Source organism: Hibiscus syriacus, unplaced genomic scaffold, assembly GCF_006381635.1.
Source record: "Hibiscus syriacus cultivar Baekdansim isolate YM2019G1 unplaced genomic scaffold, ASM638163v2 tig00111330_pilon, whole genome shotgun sequence".
In the NCBI taxonomy this organism is placed as follows: domain Eukaryota; kingdom Viridiplantae; phylum Streptophyta; class Magnoliopsida; order Malvales; family Malvaceae; genus Hibiscus; species Hibiscus syriacus.
In genome coordinates this window covers 10,962,489-10,987,718 of record NW_024063059.1, presented here as the reverse complement: position 1 = coordinate 10,987,718, position 25,230 = coordinate 10,962,489, and the positions used below count along the sequence as shown (strand labels likewise).

Genomic DNA, 25,230 nt, shown 5'->3' with positions numbered 1-25,230 from the left:
TACTTACACCTCTACCGATTTTTCATCACCCACCAAAATGTGTCTTTCACCATCATTTGGCTTTCGGTAGTTTAGGCAACCATGCATAGAAACGCTAATGTGAGTAGTAGCGCCAGAATCTATCCACCAAGTGTTTCTATGTACTGAAGTTAAATTAACCTCATAATAGGGTTTGATTTGGATTAAAAGAAAACTACTTGAACTTATTTGAATAAGTTGTATAGTTTAAGGGATTCATATATATATAAGCACTTTAATTAGTGAACTTTTCCCACACTAAACCATTTATACATGCAATAATACGTGTATCGTTTTCTTATTACAATGCATATTAATTAAATCGCGATTTTTAGCTTTTTACACCTTTCCTGGTTCTTTCTTCAGCAGTGTGGCTGAAACTCTGGAAAAATACTGGCAGCAACGTTACAGCTCCCCAGTCGATATTCCTGCGGATGAAACACAGGTAAACTTGTTTACAAGTTCAATTTCAATTTCTTTTCAATTGCTTGATTTTCCTTTTTAGTGTATGAAATTATCCGATGTTGAACTCGACTTACACCGTACTAGTCTATGAATAAATATTTTAACACATTTGTATTAGTTTATCGTCTTTTCATTATTATTGAAGTTATTTAGATTTTTATGTAAATGTCATATACAAATATGTATCCGACTTTAATATGTTCGGATATTTTAAAATATATATATATATTTAGGAGATCTTTAAATATTATACTTTCATATCAAAATGTTTGGCCAATTAAAAAAAAGTTCGAACTACTTACAGTAATCTTTATTTCCTTGTATGACATATTTCTTAATTTAGTACATGATTTATTGGTCAACAATACAGACTCTGTCCCAAGAGGTATCGAGGTTAAAGGCAATATATGAATCTTTGCAGCGGTCTCAAAGGTAATTTTATATCGAAATTAAATAAATAAATCAATGCTTCTATTTTCATTTTGTCCTACTTAATTCACATGCATGTGCAGTTGTGCTCGCGCACGTATTATTATCGTACTTATATGGACCAACCAGGATATCAAAATATACTTTCTTTAGAAAATGAAAGAACAATTTATAATTTAACACTAAATTAATTTCCTTTATTATCCTTTATAAATGCCATTTCCAAAATTATAATATACTTTATTATAGCCTGTATTAGTAATTGTGTTGATGGGCATTGATTATTGGATGATATAAAATGTACATGTGAAGGCATCTTCTTGGAGAAGAGCTTGACTCACTTACTATAAAAGAGCTTTATAAGATTGAGAAACAGCTTGACAGAGCTCTCTCACAAGCCAGACAGAAGAAGGTAGTTTATCATCCTATATTCAATTTTGTTCTTAATTTCTGATTTACCACCATTCTCCTTGGCAGGCTCTTTGGTTATTTCTTTATACAACTAATATATTAATAAAATTCTTTAAAAAATAATTCAGATAGCCTCAAACTATTACAAAAAAAAAATCAATTATATTCCTTACAACTTCAATTGAACCCACCAATCCTGAAATTTAACTTGATATACTGTTTGACCGATATTAATCATTAAATCTTCTAACATGATAATTAATGAATAATAACATTAACAATTTTTATATAAGTGATCATCACAAGTTTAATTTTGATGATGTGATTATTTTATTTTTATTATATATATTTTACCCTGTTTAATTATTTTCTTGTTTATGTTTTTGTCAAAGATTTCATAGGCATTTCTGCTCTTATATTATATCTACTTGTAATTATTCATAAATAATTTAAATTTTTCTTAAAATTTAATAGTATGATTGTTAGGTATGACTTATAAATATACCGGTAAAGAGGACAGAGGATGGAGCGGAGGGAGCGAAACAAACATCATCTGTCCTTAAAAAGAAAGTATCGTAGTGGGGATTACGATTATGTGGGTTGGGGGTGTCGGGGGCGCAGCCCTGTAGTACGATACATGGTTATTTTTGTAAATATGTACCAGGGATTATTTATTATAAAGGAGATATAACCGAAACCTATGAGACATTGAATAAAAATTCTAACGCTGCCCAGGGCACCGAGGACGTAAGCACATTGTTGAGCCTCGTTAAAATTCTTGTGTTCTTTCCATTTTTTACCCAATTTTTCAACAATTGGTATCATATGTCAGTAACTAAATTCGAAGTTGCGAAATTCAATGGTTAGGGTAACTTCGGATTATGACAAACAAGGGTAAAGGATCTGTTGGCGCAGCAAGGGAACCTGAAGGCTTTGCAACCTACAAAGCCGGCGTCAATGGATGAGGAAGATTGGGAAGAATTGCAGCAGCGAGCGGCAGAAACCATACGATTATGTTTGGCGGACGAGGTCATGTATCACGTCATGCATCTGTCATCTCCGGATGAAATTTGGAAGAAGTTGGAAAGTTAGTTTATGTCCAAATCCTTAACGACTAAACTGTATCTAAAACAGCGGCTATATGAGCTGAAGATGCAGGACGATCATGATTTGGCGCAACACGTGAATGTCTTCAATCAAATCGTTTATGGTTTGGCTCGGATTGATGTGAAAATTGAGGATGAAGACAAAGCGATAATTCTGTTGTGTTCGTTGCCTCCCTTTTACGAACACATGGTGACTACTCTTACATATGAGAAAGAGACTATCAAATTTGAGGAGATTACTGTAGCCTTATTGGCTCACAACCAGCGGAAGCAGAATGCATGGGAAAGCTCTCAAGCTGACAGCTTATATGTCAAGGGTAATCGAGACCGTGGACGGAAGGCAGGGTCTGGGAAGAAAAATTTCATATCCAAATCTAGGGATAAGAAAACAATTCACTATTACAAGTGCAAGGAGGCGAGACATATGAAACAAGACTTTCCGAAGTTGAAAAACCATACTGATGAGAAGCGTGATGAATCATCTAAGTCAGTGAATGTTGTCGAGGATGATAATTCTGATTGCAGTGAGGGTGATATGCTCTCTATTTCAATGAATCAACTGATGGATGCCTGGATTCTTGATTCTGGATGTTCTTATCACATCACGCCAAATATGGAATGGTTTTCGACATACAGGTATGTTAATTATGGTTCTGTTTATTTGGGTGATGATAGATGTTTCAATATTGTTGGTATTGGTGATGTCAAAATTAAGATGTATGATGGTTCTGTTCGGATGTTGTGTGGTGTTCGGTATTTCCCAGATTTGAAGAAGAATTTGACTTCTTTGGGCACTTTGCACAAGAATGGTTTTATCCCTAAGGATTATGAGGATAGGGAAACCATTCAGATTATTAAAGGAGCTTTGATTATGATGAAAGGAAATATGACTGCAGGGAATATTTACAGATTGTTAGGGAGTACCGTTGTAGGTGGAGTTCATTCTATTGAGTCATGTGATGATACTACCAAACTATGGCATATGTGTCTTACTCATCTTAGTGAACGTGGTATGGCTGAATTACATAAAAGAAATATGTTGCATGGTGTTAAAAGTTGTAAGCTTGATTTTTGCAAGTATTGTGTTCTTGGTAAACAGACTAAAGTTTGTTTCAAGACTGGGAAGCACACAACTGAAGAGATTCTTGATTATGTGCATTTTGATGTATGGGGGCCTTCCACAACATCGTCTTTGGGTGGATATAGGTATTATGTTACTTTTATTGACGATCTTTCACGGAAAGTTTAGGTGTATTTTTTGAAATAGAAGTCTAACATTTTTGAGAAGTTCAAGCTGTGGAAACTGAGGTAGAAAACCAAACAGGACGAAAAATTAAGTTTTTGCGGTTTGACAATGGTACGGAGTACACAGATTCACAGTTTCTAAATTTCTGTAAGGAGCATGGGATTAAGAGACATTTTACAGTGTACAAGACACCACAACACAATGGTGTTGCGGAACGGATGAACATGTCATTGAATGAAAGAGCTAGATGTTTGCGGTTGAATACGAGGCTTCCCAAACACTTCTGGGCTGAGGCTGTTAACATGGTGTGTTATCTTATCAATAGATCGTCAAGGGCATCATTGGCTGGGAAAGTTGCAGAAGAGGTATGAACTAGTCATGATGTTACTTTTGATCACTTACGGATTTTGGTTGTCCTGCTTATGTGCATGTACCTGCTGATGAGAGATCCAAACTTGATGCAAAATCGAAGGAGTGCCTTTTTCTGGGTTACAAGACAGGTGTCAAAGGATTCAAGTTCTAGGATCCAGTTGCGAAGAAAATTGTGATCAGTAGAGATGTTTTTTTATGAATAGCCCATGCTGCAGCAGAAGAAATACACGACAATGGTGGATTTCGAGCAATTTCCAGTTGAGAAAACAAAAACTTCTCAACTGACTTCTGGTGGTTCCTCTACAGTTGATTTGCATGATTATAGTCTCGCCAGAGACAGGATGAGATAGACGAACATAAAGCCTCTGAATAGATTGGGTTTTGAAGACTTGGTCTCTTTTGCACTTACTGTTAGCAGTGATGATCCGGTTACTTTTCATGATACTGTTACTAGTCAGGAAAACGACAAGTGGATGGTTTCCATGGTTGAGGAGATAAAGTCATTGAATCACAATCGTACATGGGAGTTAGTTCGCCTTCCTGAGGGTAAGAAGCCTATTTGTTTCAAATGGGTGTATAAGAAGAAACCAGCAGTAATAGAAAAAGAGGGGGAGAAGTTCAAGGCTCGTTTGGTAGCAAAGGGCTTTTCACAGCATAAAGGAGTTGATTATGATGAAATTTTTTCTCCTGTGGTCAGGCACACTTCAATCCGAGCAATACTTGCATTGGTGGCTAGTTGGGATTTTCATTTAGAGCATATGGATGTTAAAGCTGGTTTTTTTGCATGGTGATTTAGAGGAGCAGATCTACATTCAGCAGCCTGAAGGTTTCACTCAACCTAGAAATGAGCATTTAGTTTGCAGATTGAAGAAATCTTTGTACGGGTTGAAACAGTCTCCGAGACAATGGTACAAACGGTTTGACTCCTATATGATCAAGATTGGCTACAAGCGGTGTGAGTATGATTGTTGTATCTATGTTAAGAGCCTTGATGATGGTTCTTTTATTTTTCTGTTACTGTATGTTGATGATATGTTAATTGATGCGAAGAACATGGATGATGTTATCGGTTTGAAAACTTTATTGAGTCAGGAATTTGATATGAAAGATTTAGGTGTTGCAAAGAAAATTCTTGGAATGGAAATTTGCAGGGACATAGACTCAAGGAAATTGTGGCTATCTCAACGGGGTTATGATGAGAAAATGCTAGAAAGGTCTGCGATGAGCAGCGCAAAACCAGTTAGCGCTCCATTGGCGAATCACTTTAAGCTCTCATCAGAACAATGCCCTAAGACAGATACGGAAGCTGGAGATACGGAAAAGGTTCTGTATTCTAATATTGTTGGTTGCTTGATGTATGCAATGGTATGTACTCGTCCTTATTTAGCTCATGTTGTTAGTCAAGTTTGTAAGTACATGTCTAAACCTGGTAAGCAACATTAGGAAGTAATCAAGTGGATTGTTAGGTACTTAAAGGGTACTGTGGGATATGGAATTGTTTTTGTAGTTAGCGGGATAATCTTTTGGTTGTAGGATATGTGGATTCAGACTATGCGGGTGATTTGGATAATAGAAGATCTACGATAGGGTATGTCTTTACTCTTGGTGGAGGGCCTATTTATTAGAAGTCTACTATTCAATCTGTTATGGCATTATCTACAACTGAAGCTAAATACATGGTAGTGGCTGAAACTGCAAAAGAAGCTTTATGGATTACTTATTTAGTGAAGGAGTTGGGTGTTCAGTAAGGTGGAGTTCAGATGCTTTGTGACAATCAAAGTACTATTCACCTGGCTAAGAACCAGGTATATCGTGCTAGAACTAAGCACATTGATGTGAGGTTTCACAAGATCAGAGAGTTGGTTTCATCTGAAGAGATTTTGTTTCAGAAGGTACATAATGATGAGAATATCGCTAATATGTTCACCAAGCCAGTTACGAAAGACAAGTTCATGCATTGCTTGGACTTGTTGAATGTTTCGAGTTATTAAAAAAGTAAGGTAACCCAACCCACATTCAATGTTTCGTAAGGGACAGGATATTCGCCAAGGTGGAGATTTGTTAGGTATGGCTCATAAATATACCGATAAAGAAGACAGAGGATGGAGCGGAGTAAGCGAAGCGAACATCATCTATCCTTACAAAGAAAGTCTCGTAGTGGGGGTTACGATTATGTGGGTTGGGGGTGCAAGGGCGCAGCCTCGTGGTTCAGTACATGGTTATTTTTGTAAATATGTACGAGGGTTTATTTATTATAAAGGAGATGTAACCAAAACCTATGAGACATTGAATAAAAATTCTAGCGTCGCTTAAGGCACCGAAGACGTAAGCACATTTCTGAACCTCTTTAAAATTATTGTGTTCTTTCTGTTTTTTTACCCGATTTTTCAGCAATGATAAATTTTTCTATTACAATATTTTTATATAAATATTATAAAATATTTTATAAGTATTTCAATTATTTAATTTATTAAAATTAACAAACTATTTAGATAAATTTGTCTATTTAAAGTGTTAATCGATTTTTCTTAAAAAGTTTAAGGACTTTCAATTATTAGTTAATGTGACATATAAGAATAAATGACTGTCACAACAACAAAATCAACCATGTGGACTGTTACATGTACAAAAATACTAACATTATCATCTGTTAACTCCCACAACAATAGATTTAACAATCAATATCGATCAAAAACCTATTTGATTAAATTTCATAACTGGAAGTATCAATTGATTATATAAAAATGTGAATTACTTACTATACTTTTAAAAATAAAATTAAGAGTAAAGTAGAAAAATGGTTCATTGACTATAGGATAATGTTTTATTGAGTCAATTAACTATTAAAAGTTACAAAATAGTCTCTTGACTACAAGAGTTACTTTGTTGAGTCCCTCGACTATTATATATTACAAAATGGTTACCCAACTATTAATTATGTTCAAAACTCGTTCTTTTTTGTTACAATTTTGAGGATAATCTGAGTTGTATGTTAACTTGCTGACAGAGATATGTTAAAATCTTATCTCATAATCTCAAATGACTATCATATCTCGATCAATATATTAATGTCCAATTCGGATGACCATTAATTTTTTAACGAAAACGGACGAGTTTGTAACATAATGAATAGTCATGTAACACCCAAATCCCACGGATTCGAGTGTCACACGAAATCGCTAAAGTGACTAACCATTTTTTCATTGAAACCATACTCACTTTTAAAACATTTACACAAGGTATGAAAGCATAACCATTTACAAAAGCAGGGCCCTAATTTAGAAACTTGATAAATGAAATAAATAATTAAAATATTACAAGTTAACTCATTTCAAATCATTACTTCTACATGCCCATTAAGTTCCACTTCACGAGACCTGAAACCTACGAACGGAAACATATTTTGAATCTTGATCTCTCAAGCTTCGCACCACACAATACCTCTATTATATTGTTTGCATTTATAAAATAAGCATGCAAACAAGTATAGTCAGAGAAATAAAACTACTATGCCATCAATGCTACTAAACCATCTATTTAAGGTACATCCGCTATCATAAATTTTAGCCTACTACTAAGGGCCTTGCCATGGGTATACATATAATCGATCTCTAACCACAATATCACACAACTATGCACAATCATATGAAACACAAAATCATCTAACAAACAAATAGTTACACATCATGGTGTAGTGCGGGGTCACTTAGCATTCATAACTCATACCCCTCTAGCCTACCCAAGGTACCCTAGATAAGACCCGAATCACTTAGCATCAGAACCTTCATCTAAAAAGGCCCTCGTTGCCCAATACGTAGGAAACCTCTAGGGTCATGTAGAATCGGAACCTACGTCCTGCTAGTATACTCATCGAGAGTACTAGGGACAACTCTGAGGTTACATAGCATCAGAGCCTATGCCCGACTAGCATTTAAGGACCTTAGCACTGACTTTGATGTATTTAGATATTTCTTGCAAATAAGACGATCGTCATATACACACACATACAAGGTTTCCCATAGGCCAAACATATCAATTAACATCATGCAAGGGTAGTTAAGGTAACTTGACTACACACTAACATAGTTCATTATAATCGGGTGAGGTCATCACCTCACTCGTTCTCTCCTCTAGAACGTTATGCAAGTGTTTGTTAGTATGTTAGTGTTTTATGCCCTTAAGCCAATTAATAATCATCATTATCCACTTGTTATATTATTATTAGCCCAATATCTTACTCAGGGTTGGTTAATCATAACGACTCTCTAGTCACTCTCATCGTACTTTCCCTCAACTGACCCTTAAATTGAAAGAATGACTTGTACGTCATTGACATATTCGAGTAACTCAAGTGTCCTCATTGTTTCCTGAGTATCAAACAAAGTATAAGTCTTATGGGACCTTATTTCTTAAGGTTCTAATAATTATCACACAATCTATTCTATATTTTCATTTATAAGCTTTATTGAGAGGTTTTGGTAGTCTTAAACCCTTTCCCGAGTCTTCAAACTAAAATGAGTCTTTTTGCCCATTTCAGTCTGAGGGTACCGATACTAAGCCCTTCAGTATCGATATTTACCCTTGAGTATTGATAGCACCCTTGGAACCAGTACCAGTATCATTCACATTTGATGCTTGGAGAATAACCTAGTATTGATACCCTTATCTAGGTTATCGATATTACCCTCTTGTGGTATTGATACCACCTAAGTATCTTTACCAATATTGGCCTCTAGAATTTGAAACTTAGGGATGGTATCAATACGTCCTCCTCAACATCGACACCAAAAGGAAAATATTGATACTCTGTGAGCAAAATATCGATACTACTTAACCAAAAAACCTAAATATTAATTGTTTATAATATTCTTACTAAATCTTCATTATTATGCTCTCGTTATAGACTTAAGCGTCTCATATCAATATTTAACCCATATGAAACCTAAAACTCTTACTCGTATAGGTTATTTCATTTGTTTAGGCCCACATAGGCAATTCGATGATTTTAGCCCACTAAGGGAATTTTAGTAATTTCTCACATTCTCAATCTACATGTTTGATCTCAAATGTTATTAACCTCCTCACTCTCGAGTCTACTTGACATCTTGAAGGTTGCTCAACCACTTTGGGTAATGATACCAAGCCTTTGGTATGAATACCATTTTATTCAGTATTAATAACAACTCATCCGGTCTTGGATATCAGTTCAGCTGGTATGGATACCAACTCATTCTATATGAAACCCTTCGATATCAATACCAAGCCTCCATTATCGATTTCACAACCTCGATATTGATACCAAGGTACCAATATCAATATTAGTTCATCTAGTATCGATACTATGACCTATAAAACCAATTTTCACCCAGAATATGAACAATATCAATATTGTTCATTTAGTATCGATACTATTACCTATAATATATTGTTTTGTCCAATAAACACCTAAACATTTATCTTAAGGTCTAACTTCATTATTAAAGCTTATGAAAGTCCTTAGAGGTCATTATACATCATTTTTACACTGAAGTAACATCCAAAACTTAAGAATAAACCAAGAACCTAGGCCCTTACATGCTTTTCCATTCCATACAAACAATCCATGCTAGACGATATGCAATCCAAAACATAGTTTGGCTTTAACTTTATTTTTTCAATCAAGGTGCCATCTTTCTTTAGGGATAAACATGCGTCCAAAGCTCGTAAGGCTGTAAAAGTCTTTTGGCTAAGTGCATCAGCTACCATATTAGCCTTTCTTGGATGATAGTCGATAATCACGCCATAATTCTTTAAGAGTTCTATTCATTTTCTCTATCTCAAGTTCAACTCTTTTCAGTCAACAAGTAATTTAGACTTTTTTTATCTGTATAAATGTAGCACCGCTCACCATAAAGATAATGACGCTAAATCTTTAGAGCGAACACTACCGCTGCCAACACAATGTCATACGTCAGATAATTTCTCTCATGAGTCTTTAAAGAGTCTTGATGCATAGGCCACAACCTTACCATCTTGCATAAGTAAACATCCCAAACCATTATGAGATGCATCGCTAAAAACCACATAATCTTTACTAGATTCTGGTTGTACTAGCACGGGTGTCTCTGTTAAGATCTTCTTTAGCGTTTCAAAGCTCTCTTGGCACTTCTCTGTCCAAATAAAAGGCACATGTTTCCTTAAAAGCTTGGTTAACGGTGAAGCTATCATAAAAAAAGTTTCTTCACAACCTTCGATAGTAACCAACAAGCCCCAAGAAACTATGAACCTCAAAAACATATTTTAGGGGTTTTTATTCCACTATAGCTTGAACTTTCTTGGGGTATACTCTTATGCCTTTTACCAAGATAACATGGCCAGGGAAAACAACCTCTGTCAACCATAATTCACACTTTGATAGCTTGGCGTACAACTTTTTCTCTAGAAAAGTCTGAAGAATAATACGAAGATGAGCATCATGCTCATCCTTTGTCTTTGAGTACACCAAAATGTCATTAATAAATACCATACAAACTGATCCAAATAAGGTTGGAATACTAGGTTAATCAAATCCATAAATTCTACAGGAGCATAAGTCAAATCGAATGGCATCATCACACACTCGTAATGCCTATACTGAGTCTAAAAAGTTGTCTTCAGAATATCCTCCTCTTTAATATTTAATTGGTGGTATCCAAACCGAAGATCAATCTTAGAGAACAACGTTGCACTTTTTAATTGATCGAACAAATCATCAATTCTAGAAAAAGAATACTTGTTCTTTATTGTCATTTTATTCAACTATCGGTAATCTATACATAATCGCATGAATCAATATTTCTTTTTCACAAAAAGAACAGGTGCTTCCAAAGGTGAAACACTAGGTCTAATGAAACCTCGATTGAGTAAATCTTGCAATTGAGCCTTTAACTCTCTTAACTCGGTTGGAGCCATTCGATATGGATCCATGGAGACAGGTTCAGTACCCAAATAAACATCAGTCTTGAATTCTACCTCGCGATCTGGAGGTAAACCAGGCAATTCTTCCGAGAAAACATCTGGAAATTCTCGAACTATTGGAATATCATCCAACCTCACTTCAGATATTTGAGTATCTATCACATTAACTAGAAAATATGTACACCCTTCTAACATCATTTTCTTCATAGTCACTGCTGATATCACATTAGACGATAATATTGTTTTTTCACCTATTACGATAATCTCTGATCCATTGGCATCTTTCAGAAATAATCACTTCTTATAAAAATCTACCCATCTATAACACGGATACAACCAATTCATGCCCAAAATGATCTCAAATTTGTTGAAAGGTAATTCCATCATGTTCGTTGGGAACACAACCCCATGAATCTTAATGAGGCACTTTCTACGTATCTATGACACTTGAGCACTATGAACCAAATGGTTTATCAAAATCATGTCACTTGAGATAGGTTCTAATGAAATTCCTCTATCTCTAACAATATTTGTACTGATAACAGAGTGCATAGAACAATGATCAACCAAAACAAATACAGGTTCATCAAATAGATCGATGAAACGCACATGCTATAATCTTTGGGTCCTCCCTGTCCACATTAGTCTTGATGTTATAGATTCTGGTTACTCCCAGAGTCTTCAGTCGCTGAGTCGATTCAGATGGTCTTCCGATTCTAGCTCTTCCTCTTCCTCTCTAAGTAGATGTTATTGATATCTCAATTTGAACTAGTTTGTCCCCAGACTTTATAGGACAATCTCTAGCAAAGTAGCCAGTGTCACCACAGTTGAAACAGGTGCCACTAGTAGCTCTGTATACTCCACAATATAACTTTCCACACGTCTGGCATGGCGAAGGTTGATCCTTGGATGTTCTACTCGAACTATCAACAAATGACTGAGATTGTTTATCTTTATGTGAAGCTGCAGCAGAACCGGATCTATTATTGTATCGGGAACCTGAAACTTTTCCTCTTTTGGCATGATAAGAACCTGAAGATGATCTAGATCTTTTCATTATCTGCATTCTCTGTTCTGCTTCCAGTGTCTCCTCTTGAGCCCTTTCAATCGCCTTTGCATGGTTTATCACCTCCTACGAGGTATGCAAGTTCAAAGCTAGCATTATCTCTTTCATCTTACGTCTCAAACCCTCAATAAACCAATCACATCGAGCCTTGTCATTGGGAACCACTTCAGCTGCAAATCAATTTCACTTTTTGTACTCAGCCTCATACTCATGTATTTCTCGGTTGCCCTGCTTCAGATTGAGGAATTTCAGTAACATTGCTTCCATGAATTTTTCACCAATGTACTTGTTCTTGAATTCATCCTGAAAGAATTGCCAAGTCATTTTTTTAGGCATCTCATACATTGTGGTGTTTGTCCACCACACTCAGGCTAATCCTCGCAATAGTGATACAGCTCCATCTAGTTTCTCAAAGTCTGAGCAGTGAAGAATATCTAACATTACCTTGATGTCATTTAGCTATAAGTTCATAGTAATCAGACCTTCATCTTCTTCTCCATGGAACTTGGGTGCTCTCAGACTTCTCAACTCTTCTGGAATCGATATCCAGGGAGCTGGCGAAACAGGGGATGGCTGATATCGAGCTAAGCTAGAATCAAGAGCCTGCATAAACGCTCCATGATCTTGCACTGGCACTCCCTAAAGTGTCAGTGTGCTATCGTGTCTAGACTGGACTGGACGCTCACTATTGATTTCATTGCTCCTAATGTCAGTCCCTTCTCAGACTTCTTGATGTGTCTCTCTACAAGAATTCTCGGATCCCAACATCTAATACGATACATAATATTAAGAACATAAGTTAATAAGGAGTGACATCAATCATATCATACCATATCAATAACTTTGACATCCTAGTGGCATGTACACACTTTTCACATAAAATGCACTCAATTACGACCGATAATTGACTAAACCTGTAGCTCTGATACCAATAAATATAATACTCATTCCTCGTGTATGTCCCCGTACATGGGTCATAGATGTCACATTATTTTTAAAACATTTTTTATACTTCAAAAACAAGTAAAATTTTGTTTCTTTAAATAAAACAATTTAATAATATAATATGTGATACGTCAATTAACTATTAATATGTAAAATAGCGTTTATGTCATCGCATAGTAGCTTAAGTTTGATTAGATTATATTACTACAAACCAAATATCAAATATCCTACCAGAGAATCATAATATAACTAATACATGCCAACTAGTAATATCAAAATAAACATCTAGAGATTACATATTGTTATTGATGAGGCAACCCTTGACAGATGATATGAAATGCAACTTCGATCATATTGTATTACCTATGCGTGAAACAATCACACGCTAAGTATCCACTTAGTGAGACATAATAAAATAAATTAAGCATACTAAAACATAAGTAATTCATAAAAGATCAAAATATGAGTTTAATCGTATAAAATATATTAGTACATAAAACAAACTTGATAAGCCAAGTTTCCATTAAATAACCTGCGAAATAGTATTTCGTATGCCTAACATACTTATCAATCAGAATATTCCAAAATATCTATTCACGGCCCAATGTATGATAGATGAGAATATAAGGTACATAAATTGCACATAAGTGCTAAACGAAAGTATATGTATTGTAGTAATAGCTGCACTATACTAAAATATCGAAATGGTAATTCACAAACTAATTATGAACTCCATCAATGCACACATAGTGCCGAAAGTAAGCAAATGTACTAATATGAAAATGAAACAAATGCATTAAACAAAATCGATCAATAATCATCATACTCCAAGTATGTCAAAATGCACTTATGACTCTCAATGTACATACAACATGCTATTAAATCCAAATCGCATGTTAAACATTTATTTTAAAGCATCGATAGTCGTTAAACAATATAAAATACATCAATTTGTTTTAGGGAAATTCATACCCTAAAAATCATTCATAAAACAATTTTCATATAACTTTATAAAAATATTTCAAAAAAATGTTAAAACATTCTTTCATAAAAACATTCGAGGTTGACTCATCGCAAGTCTTCATCATATCATATATGCACATAATAAATGCACTCATCTAGTAAGCCTCACTATTATGCCTTACCGTCAGTATTCTATTACTCTTGAACTTTTTCCTTACCTTTCGCTTTGCTTGTATCTCAAGTTTTTTCACAATCTACACAAGCATCCATAATCACACATACAAATATAAAATACATGTTAGTATTCTTACTAACATTTTATACATAATAATAATACCCAAAAGCACTATTATTTTTGAATTCTTCTGAAATTCATCTTAACTTTTCCTTTTTACTTATAATGGACCCTTCCCATTATTTATTCATTTTAAGCCTTAAATAAGCCCAATAAATTTATAGCATTTTAAATCTCCAGCAAGTACCTCAACAAATCCTTTATTACTACATGTCACTAACTTTTCCAATATTTTCCATTTTGTACTTAAACTTTGGCAATTTTCCAAAACAACTTAATTTTACATTCTAACTTCAATTTCAGCCCCCAAACAGTAATTTCTAGCAATGCACATCAACAATTGAGTAATTACGCATTCAAACAATAACTTTTTAAAATTGTCGAATAGGTCCATCAACTTTCTTAAAATTACAGATTGGACCAAAATATTTTCTAAGGCTTGTAGAACCTTCCAAGTATTTCTAAGCCATGGGAAATTTTTCACAATTTTTCCCCCATTAAATTCCTCAAGGCCGAATAATATGTAGCTAAGGGCTTCAAGGTTTTCATTAGATTCCAGCATGAAATCAACCTCTATTCCTCATTTTAAAATAATGGTTGGAAATGATTACAACATCAATAACCTCAAAATCCATCTTCATTTCATCAAATCCTAATATGAACCTAAACCCTATAATTTGGTATCTTTGGAAGCAAACAAGATTAACATACAATATTGGTACCAAATGATAACTTTTTTGAATAGAACGATTTTGTATTTCACGTCTTAATCTAAAATCCAAATGAATTTGCTCAAAAATGAAAAATAAAATTTTCCATACCTTGGTTAGGGTTCACGGCTTTTTCAAAGAGAATACATGAAATTTCTAAGTAATTTTATGTTAATTTGTCCTTTATTTAAGCTATAATGAATATAAAATTCATTTAAAGAGAAATGTCCATTTTACCATTAATGAAACCTTATAATTACATCCATATCAAGCCACATAACCCTTATCATCTTTATAAAGTCAAAGATTAACAAATTAAATGACCCTTTACCATTTTAACCATGCAAATTTCAAAAATTTCAATATGTCATTTTAATATAACGGTTCCAATTAAACAAAGTAACAATTCCCCAAATCCAATGGTCAATATTGTTTTCCATTATTTTAACATATGGAAATAATATTTTTAAGCTTAATTTATCATCCTTCAAATTTTCTCAAAATTTCTATTCGATTCGATTAACTGAATTCTTACCGGACTTTAACACCTTCTAGTTTTTAACATAAATTTTGGATCAAGAATCTATTTTCCATAAAAGCCCACTCTAAAGAGTAAATTATCAATTTATGGAATAAAATTCTTTTTAGGAAAATTTACCATTTTTTTGGATAAATGAAAATTTATCACTTTGGTCCCTAAACTTTTTCTAATTTTATACTTTGGTAACCAAACTTTTAAAATTTATGTTTTTTAGTCACTAACCAAATTTGGGGTATTACACTAAAAGTAGTAGAGAAGAGTTATAGTGATTTTCCTTAGCTCTTAACAACCTAAAAGCATCTATAGATTATCCAAGGCTTAACCTTTCCTTGACCTAGCTTAACGGGGGTCTTTAGACCACGTTTTCATCACCTAAAAGCTAACCAACAATTCCAAAATGAAAGAAAAAACTAATGGTAGTTTTTTAAACAACAACTAAACCACATAAAAATGAATAGAATCAAGGGAGGAAGCCCTTAAAGCTTAACCCTCCCAAAATTTCATGAAAGCTCAAGAACACTATTTATAGAGATGGTGAGCTTTTCATGAAGTTCAAGAACTCTTATTTCTAAAGCTTACCTATAGATTTTTGAATAAGGAAGGAGATTAACAAAGATGAAGCCTTTAGCTCTATCTCCTGCTTGGTGGAGAAAGAGATTAAAAAGAAGATAGAGAAAAAGAAAAATTAAAGAGAAAGAGAAAAAAAGAGTTTTCCACTTTAACCCCATGGTGACCTCATCAAAAATAAATGATTTTCAACCTTTTTATTACCCAAGGGTATAATTACACATTGGGTCCTCCTCATTTTACTTCTAGCTCAAAAATCCTATTTTTATTTCCCAATAAGGTCAATTCTTACCCGATTGAACCTAAATTCAAATCGATGGGCCTCTATGCAATACTAAATCTATTAAACAAAATATTGGGTCACATAAGCTGCACAACATTTACTACTCCTCAATTCCCCAATAAGGAAATACGATGAGAGAGTTATTATGGGGCTTCTATACCCAATAAGCTGCACAACATTTACGACTCCTCAATTCCTCCAAAAGACCTTTACCATAGGCATTATGTCACACTCAAATCCCATTCCCTACAAATTACTAACTGATTAATCTTTGCAAAAAGATCGTTGAATAAAACGAGTAAAATTTCCAGAATTTATGCTTAAGAGAAATATTTTTTAATACTTAGCATATCCACAAGGAAATACGATGAAAGTGTTATTAATATGTTAAGGATTTTCTCTTTTACAATGAAGTTGTGAATTTATAAGATATTCAAAGACACTTGTCCAAATTTATCGAATTAAGACAAACAAAATCTTTGATTTATGAACATTCCTCTATCATGTTTCATGATACTTTGACTTGAGAAAAGACACATCAAGGTAAAAAAGATGACATAAATGAATATCTTATCAAACATAGACTGAACGATATTCTAATAACAGCGCAGAAACCAACACAATTAGAGGTCTTACCAGACTCATATTACAAAGCTTGACATGGAATAGACATGAAGCTTACAAATATTTTTCTCTAATGGAACTCAAAGAGACATTCATAATAACATTTTTGAAAATTACAGTTGATTGAATCATCGAGACGTAACATGTTATCTAAGTCTCAACCAAAAAAGAAGTCAACGAAGTGTTAGAAGAATTCACCGACTACCGAGTATAAAATTTGAATTTACAAACATAGACTTTTACCTCCTGGGTTCTTTCAAGAATATGATATATACTTTGAGTTCTAACTCTATCATCAAACCCTATAAAAACTGATCAAGGAATATCATTTTAGAAATCACGAGAACAAATTCATCAAGGCCAAAGAAACTCGAATTTGAGTGAATTCAAAGAGTTGTGAGAAAATCTATGGAGCATAATTTGTAGAATTCAATTTTACAACTCTGAATTTTTTAAAGTTTTTGCTAACACAATTTCGGAATAATAAATCTCTTATTAACAACATAAAGATCATCATAATAACGACTCTTATTAGAGCTTGGTATGATTTGTTTAGCATTTACACGATCACTTACCTAGATAGGACATTCAACTGAGGAATATTGTTAGGAACATCAAAGTACTCACTTAGCAAGGGTGAAGAGACATTCACTAATCAAGACAAGGAAAAGATGTATTGGATTGCATACGAACATCTTCTAAAGATCACAAGTATAAAATCTTTAATACTAAGAAGACTTCCACTTATTGAATTAACGAAACAATTTATTCAATGGTTCTAGATTTAGATCGAATGCATACGAACGCCATTGCTGAGATTAACCATCACAATGTCAAGATTATATCAAGGAATCGAATTCACAAAGTTTATAGAGATATCTATCATAAACATCATCCTCTAAGATGCAATTGAGAACCTACAATCTATAATAATCGAGCTGAAGATCACTCTTAAAGACATACAGGTTTTATGAAATATGATCCTCATGGGTCATTGATTTAGAGGAATAACATGGAACTTGCCCCCACAGTATAACTAGGTCAGCTGACTATGATTCACATTAACGAACTCTTAAAAAGTTTTGATTTCTAGTAGTAATATTGATAGGGTATTTCCGCTTTCACTGCGTACTCTGATACTCAAGATGTGTTCAAGGGAGAAAATTCAACCTCATTAACTACCATATTGACTAAAGGATGATAGTATAATCGATACTTATTCTAATGAATCACTCATAACCCTGATAAGATCACACATCCACAAATATTTATAGTTATAGCATTAAAATGTCTTTTTATAGTCTTACGATAATATTTTCTACACTTCTATCATAGTACTTTTTATTCATAGATTCAGAAAACACTTTCTTAGCTTTATCCACAAGGTTACTTACCCAAACCTTTCGTAATATATTTATCATTTGATATGAAAAACACACTAGAGTTTGCATCCACAAATAGGTCATCTAAAAAATTTTCTTATAGGTTTGTCTTTGTTGAACAATTATTAATCAAGTCTAACTCGTTAACTTACCAATCAAAAATGGATGAACAATATTAGAGTATTATTCCATGAGTACACTTTGTGACCTTCGAGGGAATATAGGACTTGACTATGTTAAATTAAAACTGGCTAAACTCTAGCTCGAATACCACTAAATGAAATACCCAAATCCCACGGATTTGAGTGTCACATGGAATCACCAAAGTGACTAACCATTTTTTCATTGAAACCATACTCACTTTTAAAAAATTTACACAATGTATAAAAGCATAACCATTCACAAAAGTGGGTCCCTAATTTAGAAACTCGATAAATGAAATAAATAATTAAAATATTACAAGTTGACTCATTACAAATCATGACTTCTACATGCCTATTAAGTCGTCATCATTGTACTTTGGTACTCTACTAAGACTCATCCGATGATATCATTGTCCCATCGCACTTCACAAAACCTAAAACCTGCGAATGGTAACACATTTCTAGCGGTGAGCTCGCAAGCTCCACATCACATTATACCTCTACTATAATACATGCATTGATAAAATAAACATGCTAACAAGTAAAGTAAGAGAAACAATACTACTATGCCATCAATTTTACTAAACCATCTATTCAAGCTACATCCACTATCAAAGGGGTTTGAGTCTCATGCTTCTTTTAATCTATTGCTAAGGCCATCGCCATGAGTATACATATATTGCATCTCTAACCCTAATATCATACAACTATGAACCATTATATGCAACACAAAATATCAAACACACAAATAGTAGTAGGCATTATGGTTTAGTGTGAGGTCACATAGCCTTCGAGACTCACACCCCTCTGGCCTACCTAAAGTACCCTAGATAAGACCTGAATCATTTAACATTGAAACCTTCACCTAGAAAGGCCCTCATTGTCCAATACCTAGGAAGCCTCTAGGGTCACATAGCATCAAAGCCTACGTCCAACTTGTCTACTCCTCTGAAGTAATTAGGATTCATACGGGGTCACATAGCATTGCAACCTACGCGTAACTAAAATTTAAGTTTCTTAGAACTGACTTGGATATATTTGTATATTTCTAGCAAACAAGATATTCATATACAGAAAAACATACAAGGGTGCCTATAGAATAAACACATTAATCAATGCCATGCTAGGGGAGTTAAGATAGCTCGACTACACACTAATATAGTTCATCAAAATCGGGTGAGGTCATCAACTCGTTACTATCTCTCTCATACTCTCCTCTAGAATGTTATGCAAGGGTTTGTTAGTCTTTTAGTTTTTTATTCCCTTAAGACAATTAATACTAATTGCCACCCACTTGGTATATTATTATTAGCCCGATATTAGAATCGGGGTTGTTTAATCACAACGACTCTCTTGTAGCTCTCGTCGTACTTTCCCTCAACTCACCCTTGAATTGAAGGAATAACTTTTACGTCATCGACTTATACGAGTAACTTAGGTGTCCTTGTTGTTTCTCAAGTGTCAAATAAAAGTATAAGTCTTATGAGATCTTACTTCATAAGGTTTTTATAATTATCACACAATCTATTCAATATTTCCACTTGTAAACTTTATTGAGAGGTTTTGGTAGTCTTAGACCCATTCTCGAGTCCTTAAACTAAAATGAGACTTTTTATCTATTTTAGTACGAGGTTACCAATACTAAGCCCTTGAGTATCGATATCAACCATTGGTACCGGTATCATTTTCACATTTAATGCATGGAAAATAACCTAGTATCGATACCCTTATCTAGGGTATCGATACTACTCTCTTTTGGTATTGATGCCGCCTAAGTATCAATACCAATATTGGTCACTAGAATTTGAACCTTATCGATGGTATCAATACCCCCCACTATTGATACCTAAGGGACAATACTGTTACTCCATGAGTAAGGTATCAATACTACTTATCCAAAAATTCCAATATTACTCGTATATGTTATTCTATTCACTTAGGCCACAAGGGAAATTTGGTGATTTTAGCCCCTTAAGGGTATTTTAGTAATATATCACATTCTCGAGCTACATGTTTGAGCTCAAAAGTAATTAACATCCTCACTTTCGAGTCTATCTTGAAGTTACTCAACCATTTTGGGTATTGATACCAATCATTCGGTATAGATACCCAATCTTTGGTTTGGATAGTAGTTCATCTAGAATGGATACCAACTCATTAGATATGGATACCAGTTCATCTTATATGGATACCAAATCATTTGTTATGGATAACAACACTCTGGTACCAATACCAAGCCTCTAGTATCGATACCACAACCTTTTGTATCAATACCAATTCACCTAGTATTGATATTGTTACCTAAAAAACTAGTTTTCACCCATAATATGAACAATATCAATACTATTCATGCAGTATTGATATTGTAACCCATAAATATATTGTTTTTCTTAGGAAACACCCCAAACTTACCCCATAAACTTGTCATAAGTTCTAACTTGGTTATTAAAACTTATGAAAGTCATCAGGGGTCATCATACATCATTTTTACACTAAAGTAACATCCAAAACGTCTATAAAAATAAATCAAGCACCCAAGCCACCATATACTTTTCTACTTCATGCAAGCAACTCATGCTAGATGATATGTACTAAAAGTGCTAAAGAAGAGTTATAGTGTTTTAGCTTAGCTCCTAGCAATCGAAAAAAGTATATACCTTACCCAAGGCTCAACCTTTCCTTGAACTAGCTTAATGGGGGGCCTTTACACCATTTATTCATCACCCAAAAGCCAACCAACGATTCCAATATGAAAAAGAAGAATAGTAGTTGTTAAACAACAACTATACCACATGAAAAACAAATGGAATCGAGGGAGGAAGCCCTTGGAGCTCAACTTTCCCAAAACTTCATGAAAGCTCTTGGACCACAATTTATAAAGATGATGTACTTTTCATGAAGATCAAGTACTCTTGGTTATGAATCTTACGTTTAGATTTTTGGATGAGGAATGATGTGAAGAAAGACAAAGGCTTTAACTTTATCTCTTGCTTACTGGAGAAGAAGAAATGAAGAAGAAGATGAAGTAGAAGACAAAGTAAAGAGAAAGAGAAGAAAAAAGTTTTCAACTTTAACCCATGATGACCTCATAAAAAATAAATTATATTAAGTCTTTTTATTGCTCAAGGGTCTAATTGCATGTTAGGTCCTCATCACTTTACTTCAAGATCAAAATCCTCTTTTTAACCCCAATAAGGCTAATTCTTACCCGATTGAACATAAATCAAATCGATAGACTTTCATGCTATACTACATTTATTAAATAAATTATTGGGTCAAAACAAAAATACTATACCAATATTCAGGGTGTTACAAGTCGAATGACCATATTGTAACTTTTAATAGTTGTGGAACTCAACAAACCAACTCTCAATAGTCTAGGGATCATTTTCTAGCTTTTAATAGTCAAAGAAATCTATAAAACATTATCCTATAGTCAAGGGACCATTTGTGTAATTTACCCTAAAATTTAAAAAATAATAAATAAAAAAATTTTAAATAAAAAATAGAATAAAAACATCATAAAATTAAAATGTAAAAACTAAATTTTAAAATAGTTTAGAAACCTTTAACATGTTTAAACCTATATTTATATATTTATGCTCAGATGGGTACCTCTTCAAAATCATTGAAAACTCAGTGTTAAATTGGTAATATGATGTTTTATTCCATACACAAAAAAAATCATTTGTAATATTTCTCAAATACATCGTGAGATAATCAAGATTTTATTTTCTTGACAGAATTGTTAACTTACCTAATTATCATGGTAACGCCGGTAGCTACTTATGCATTTATTATTTACGGTTATCATAACGTTGAAACTTCAATTTCTTGATTATGACTGCAGATGCAGTTGTTGTTGGATCGAATGGAAGAGTTAAACAAAAAGGTAAAAGAAACCAATTAGCTAAACAACTTTCTTCTCATGAATTACTGCAAAAATGAGAGAGAGAGAGAGAGAGAGATGGTAATTGAAAACATTTTCAGAATTAGCTTAACACTGTATTTTGTGATATGTTTTTGTTGCTTTGCATTAATTCAGGAAAGTGAACTTGCAGATGAAAACAATAAGCTAAAATCTCAGGTTTCGTTACCTTGCATATTTATGGTATTTTCAGCTAGAATAATGAATTTGACTATTACCTTGCACATTTATGGTATTTTCAGCTAGAATTAGAGAATGTTTTTCAACCAGCACAAGTGTTAGGAAACCCTAACATAGAAGTGGGAAATGAATATGAAATGATTACTTCACAGGCAAACCATGCCCGGCAACAACCTTCAATGGGGTAAGCTTTCCCTCTTCAATCCAGCTAAAGATGAAGTCATAGAGGTTAAAAATGATGGGAGTTTTCCTTATTTTTAAGCAAATTACATTGTGATGAATAGTTGGACTCGGGATGAATAGAGGAGTTGTCGGAACGACCCATGAAAATTTCAAATTCTCATATATTTTAGATATATATTTTTTGTATTTTCTGTAGATAATCTATTTTAACCTTCAAAATAATATAAATTCGTCTACTAACATAAAATTTTGTGTTCTTCCCGACCTCACTTGCAACAGGTACCATCAGTTTATTCCCCAGGAAACGGTGATCGAAGAGCGTGAGGTGAACAGAGGTGGTAATAAGCGTGCTACGGGGTGGCTTTGATCCTTTCGACCTCTCTGCGTTGCTGCAAGACGTTATAGTTGTTATCACCGGCAGGGGTATTATCAATTAAATTAAGATAGACATGTATGTATCTTTGATGTACGTGTTTCTACTTTACAAGGCTATGTATGCTTTAAATATTTATACTGTCTAAACGTAATTATTAAACCATGGAATGAAGATACTTGCAAGCTATTGATTTAAGCAACAACAAAAAATTGCTGATAGAACATCATATATTTTCTGTTAATATTTTGAATAATCAAAATAATACATGGTTAACTCTCATGGAATAATCAAAATTGAACTAGTCTAAAATCTGATATCCAAAAATATTTTAATACCACGGCTGGAGGTGACTTCCTTTGTAACGCCCTAATTTTCAAGGTCAATATGTGAGGATTGGCCCAAGAGATACGTGAGCCTTGTGGAGATACCGATTGAAGTTGTTGAGTCGAGTGTGGACTAAATTGGATGTAATTTGGGCAGATTGTGGAGTAAATTGGGTGTAATTTAGGCCCAATTGACCATAAAAAAGAAACTTTCACATATGACATAAAAAAGGAAGAATCAAAAGTGCAATTTTATTATTGAGAAAAAAGAAGTTGATATCTTAGGGTTTTATAGAGAGTTGGACGTGACTTTTGAGGGTAAAAAGCTGAAACGCTTTTGTCTCTTCTCTTCAACTTCTTCTTCTCCATTTTCTTCTTCTTTATTCTTCTATCAAGCTTCATTGCTCAAATTCAAGTCCTTGGGCACATTTTAAGCTCCTTTTAAACTCCAAATTTTTTCTTTAAGCCTTCCAGCAACCTTATTTTATGATTCAACAATCTTATTTTCTTGTTCCGACTAGAGGAAATCGGTGGTGAGTATCCTAGTTCAAGAGGAGAAGGAGATAGTGATTGTGGCTAACCAAGGAGCTTCATTTCGAGATTCTCTAACAAAGATAGTGTATTTCTAATTCTTTGTGGTGTCATGACTCCATTAAATGTGATGCTTTGTGGGGATTTAGGTATTTGAGCATATTAGAGGTTTTGTTTTATTCATGATTAAATGACGTTTTTAGTGTAAAGATGATGTTTTTATAGTGATAGATAACCCTAGATAATAGTACCGATAATAGAATTATAATATTGGTATTGGACTTAAAGTATTGATACTAGAATTACAGTACCAGTAATGAAATTATAGTACCGGTATAGGAATTACAATATTAATACTAGAATTACAGTACTGATACTAGAGTGATTCTTGACAACTTTGAAGTTATTTTTGATACTGATACTCAAGGGGTATCGATACTTGACTAGGAAGTATCTGTATTACATGTAGCGAATGATGACCCATAATAGTGGATTTCAGCATGAGGGAGGCTTAAATGATTGCAGTGGACTAAAAATACTTTTAGGAGTGGGTTATGATAAAAATTACCTTAATGGGTAGGATTCTTTCGAACACCCCTCAATTAAGCATGTATCGAGCAATCACGAATGAAAGCTTGTTACAAAGAATATGTATACAAGTGAGATGATATATCATACGAATGTGTGATGTGAGTGAATAGAGAGTCACTATGATTAACTAACTTTAAGTTGAATATTGAGCTAGTAAATAATAAACCAAGTGGGTAGCGGTAATAGTAATTGTTCTAAGAGCTTAAACATTGAAGACCTATTTAGAGACAGAAATAACCAAAATGCATTGTGTATTAAATGACTACGATAGTGTGGTCTAATGAACTAATAGATGTAAAAAGATTAATAAACCCTTGCATAACATTCTAGATTAGAGAATGAACGAAATAATGATGAGTGAGGGGATGACCCCACCTAATTGTATATTGATGATGAAAGATAAATGGTTAGGATGGTTCAAAATTTATACATATGAATGTTTTCATGCCTTATGAGATAACAAAACAAAAATGCCTATGAAGTGAGATTGAAGATTTAAAAAATAATAAGCAATGAGCCTAATTTATGGGTGGGGTGGATAAATTATATGGGATATATACCCACAAAATAATTTTTGAGGTCTCGAGGGATGTACTTAGATGAGTTGCAGTGCGTG

The 25,230-nt window shown here is 33.8% G+C and overlaps 1 protein-coding gene across 1 annotated transcript in view; it reads left to right on the top strand.

Annotated features, from left to right (window-relative positions):
- The window catches only part of LOC120158584 (truncated transcription factor CAULIFLOWER A-like), a 32,058-nt gene extending 8,848 nt beyond the window's left edge, over positions 1-23,210 (top strand). Inside the window, exons 2-8 of the mRNA XM_039169411.1 lie at positions 385-463; positions 854-915; positions 1,225-1,324; positions 22,353-22,394; positions 22,548-22,589; positions 22,673-22,794; positions 23,073-23,210. Of these exons, the coding sequence (XP_039025342.1) occupies positions 385-463; positions 854-915; positions 1,225-1,324; positions 22,353-22,394; positions 22,548-22,589; positions 22,673-22,794; positions 23,073-23,160 (535 nt within the window). The 3' untranslated portion in view covers positions 23,161-23,210. The remainder of the gene's footprint in view (positions 1-384; positions 464-853; positions 916-1,224; positions 1,325-22,352; positions 22,395-22,547; positions 22,590-22,672; positions 22,795-23,072) is intronic.
- Positions 23,211-25,230: the final 2,020 nt, after the last annotated feature.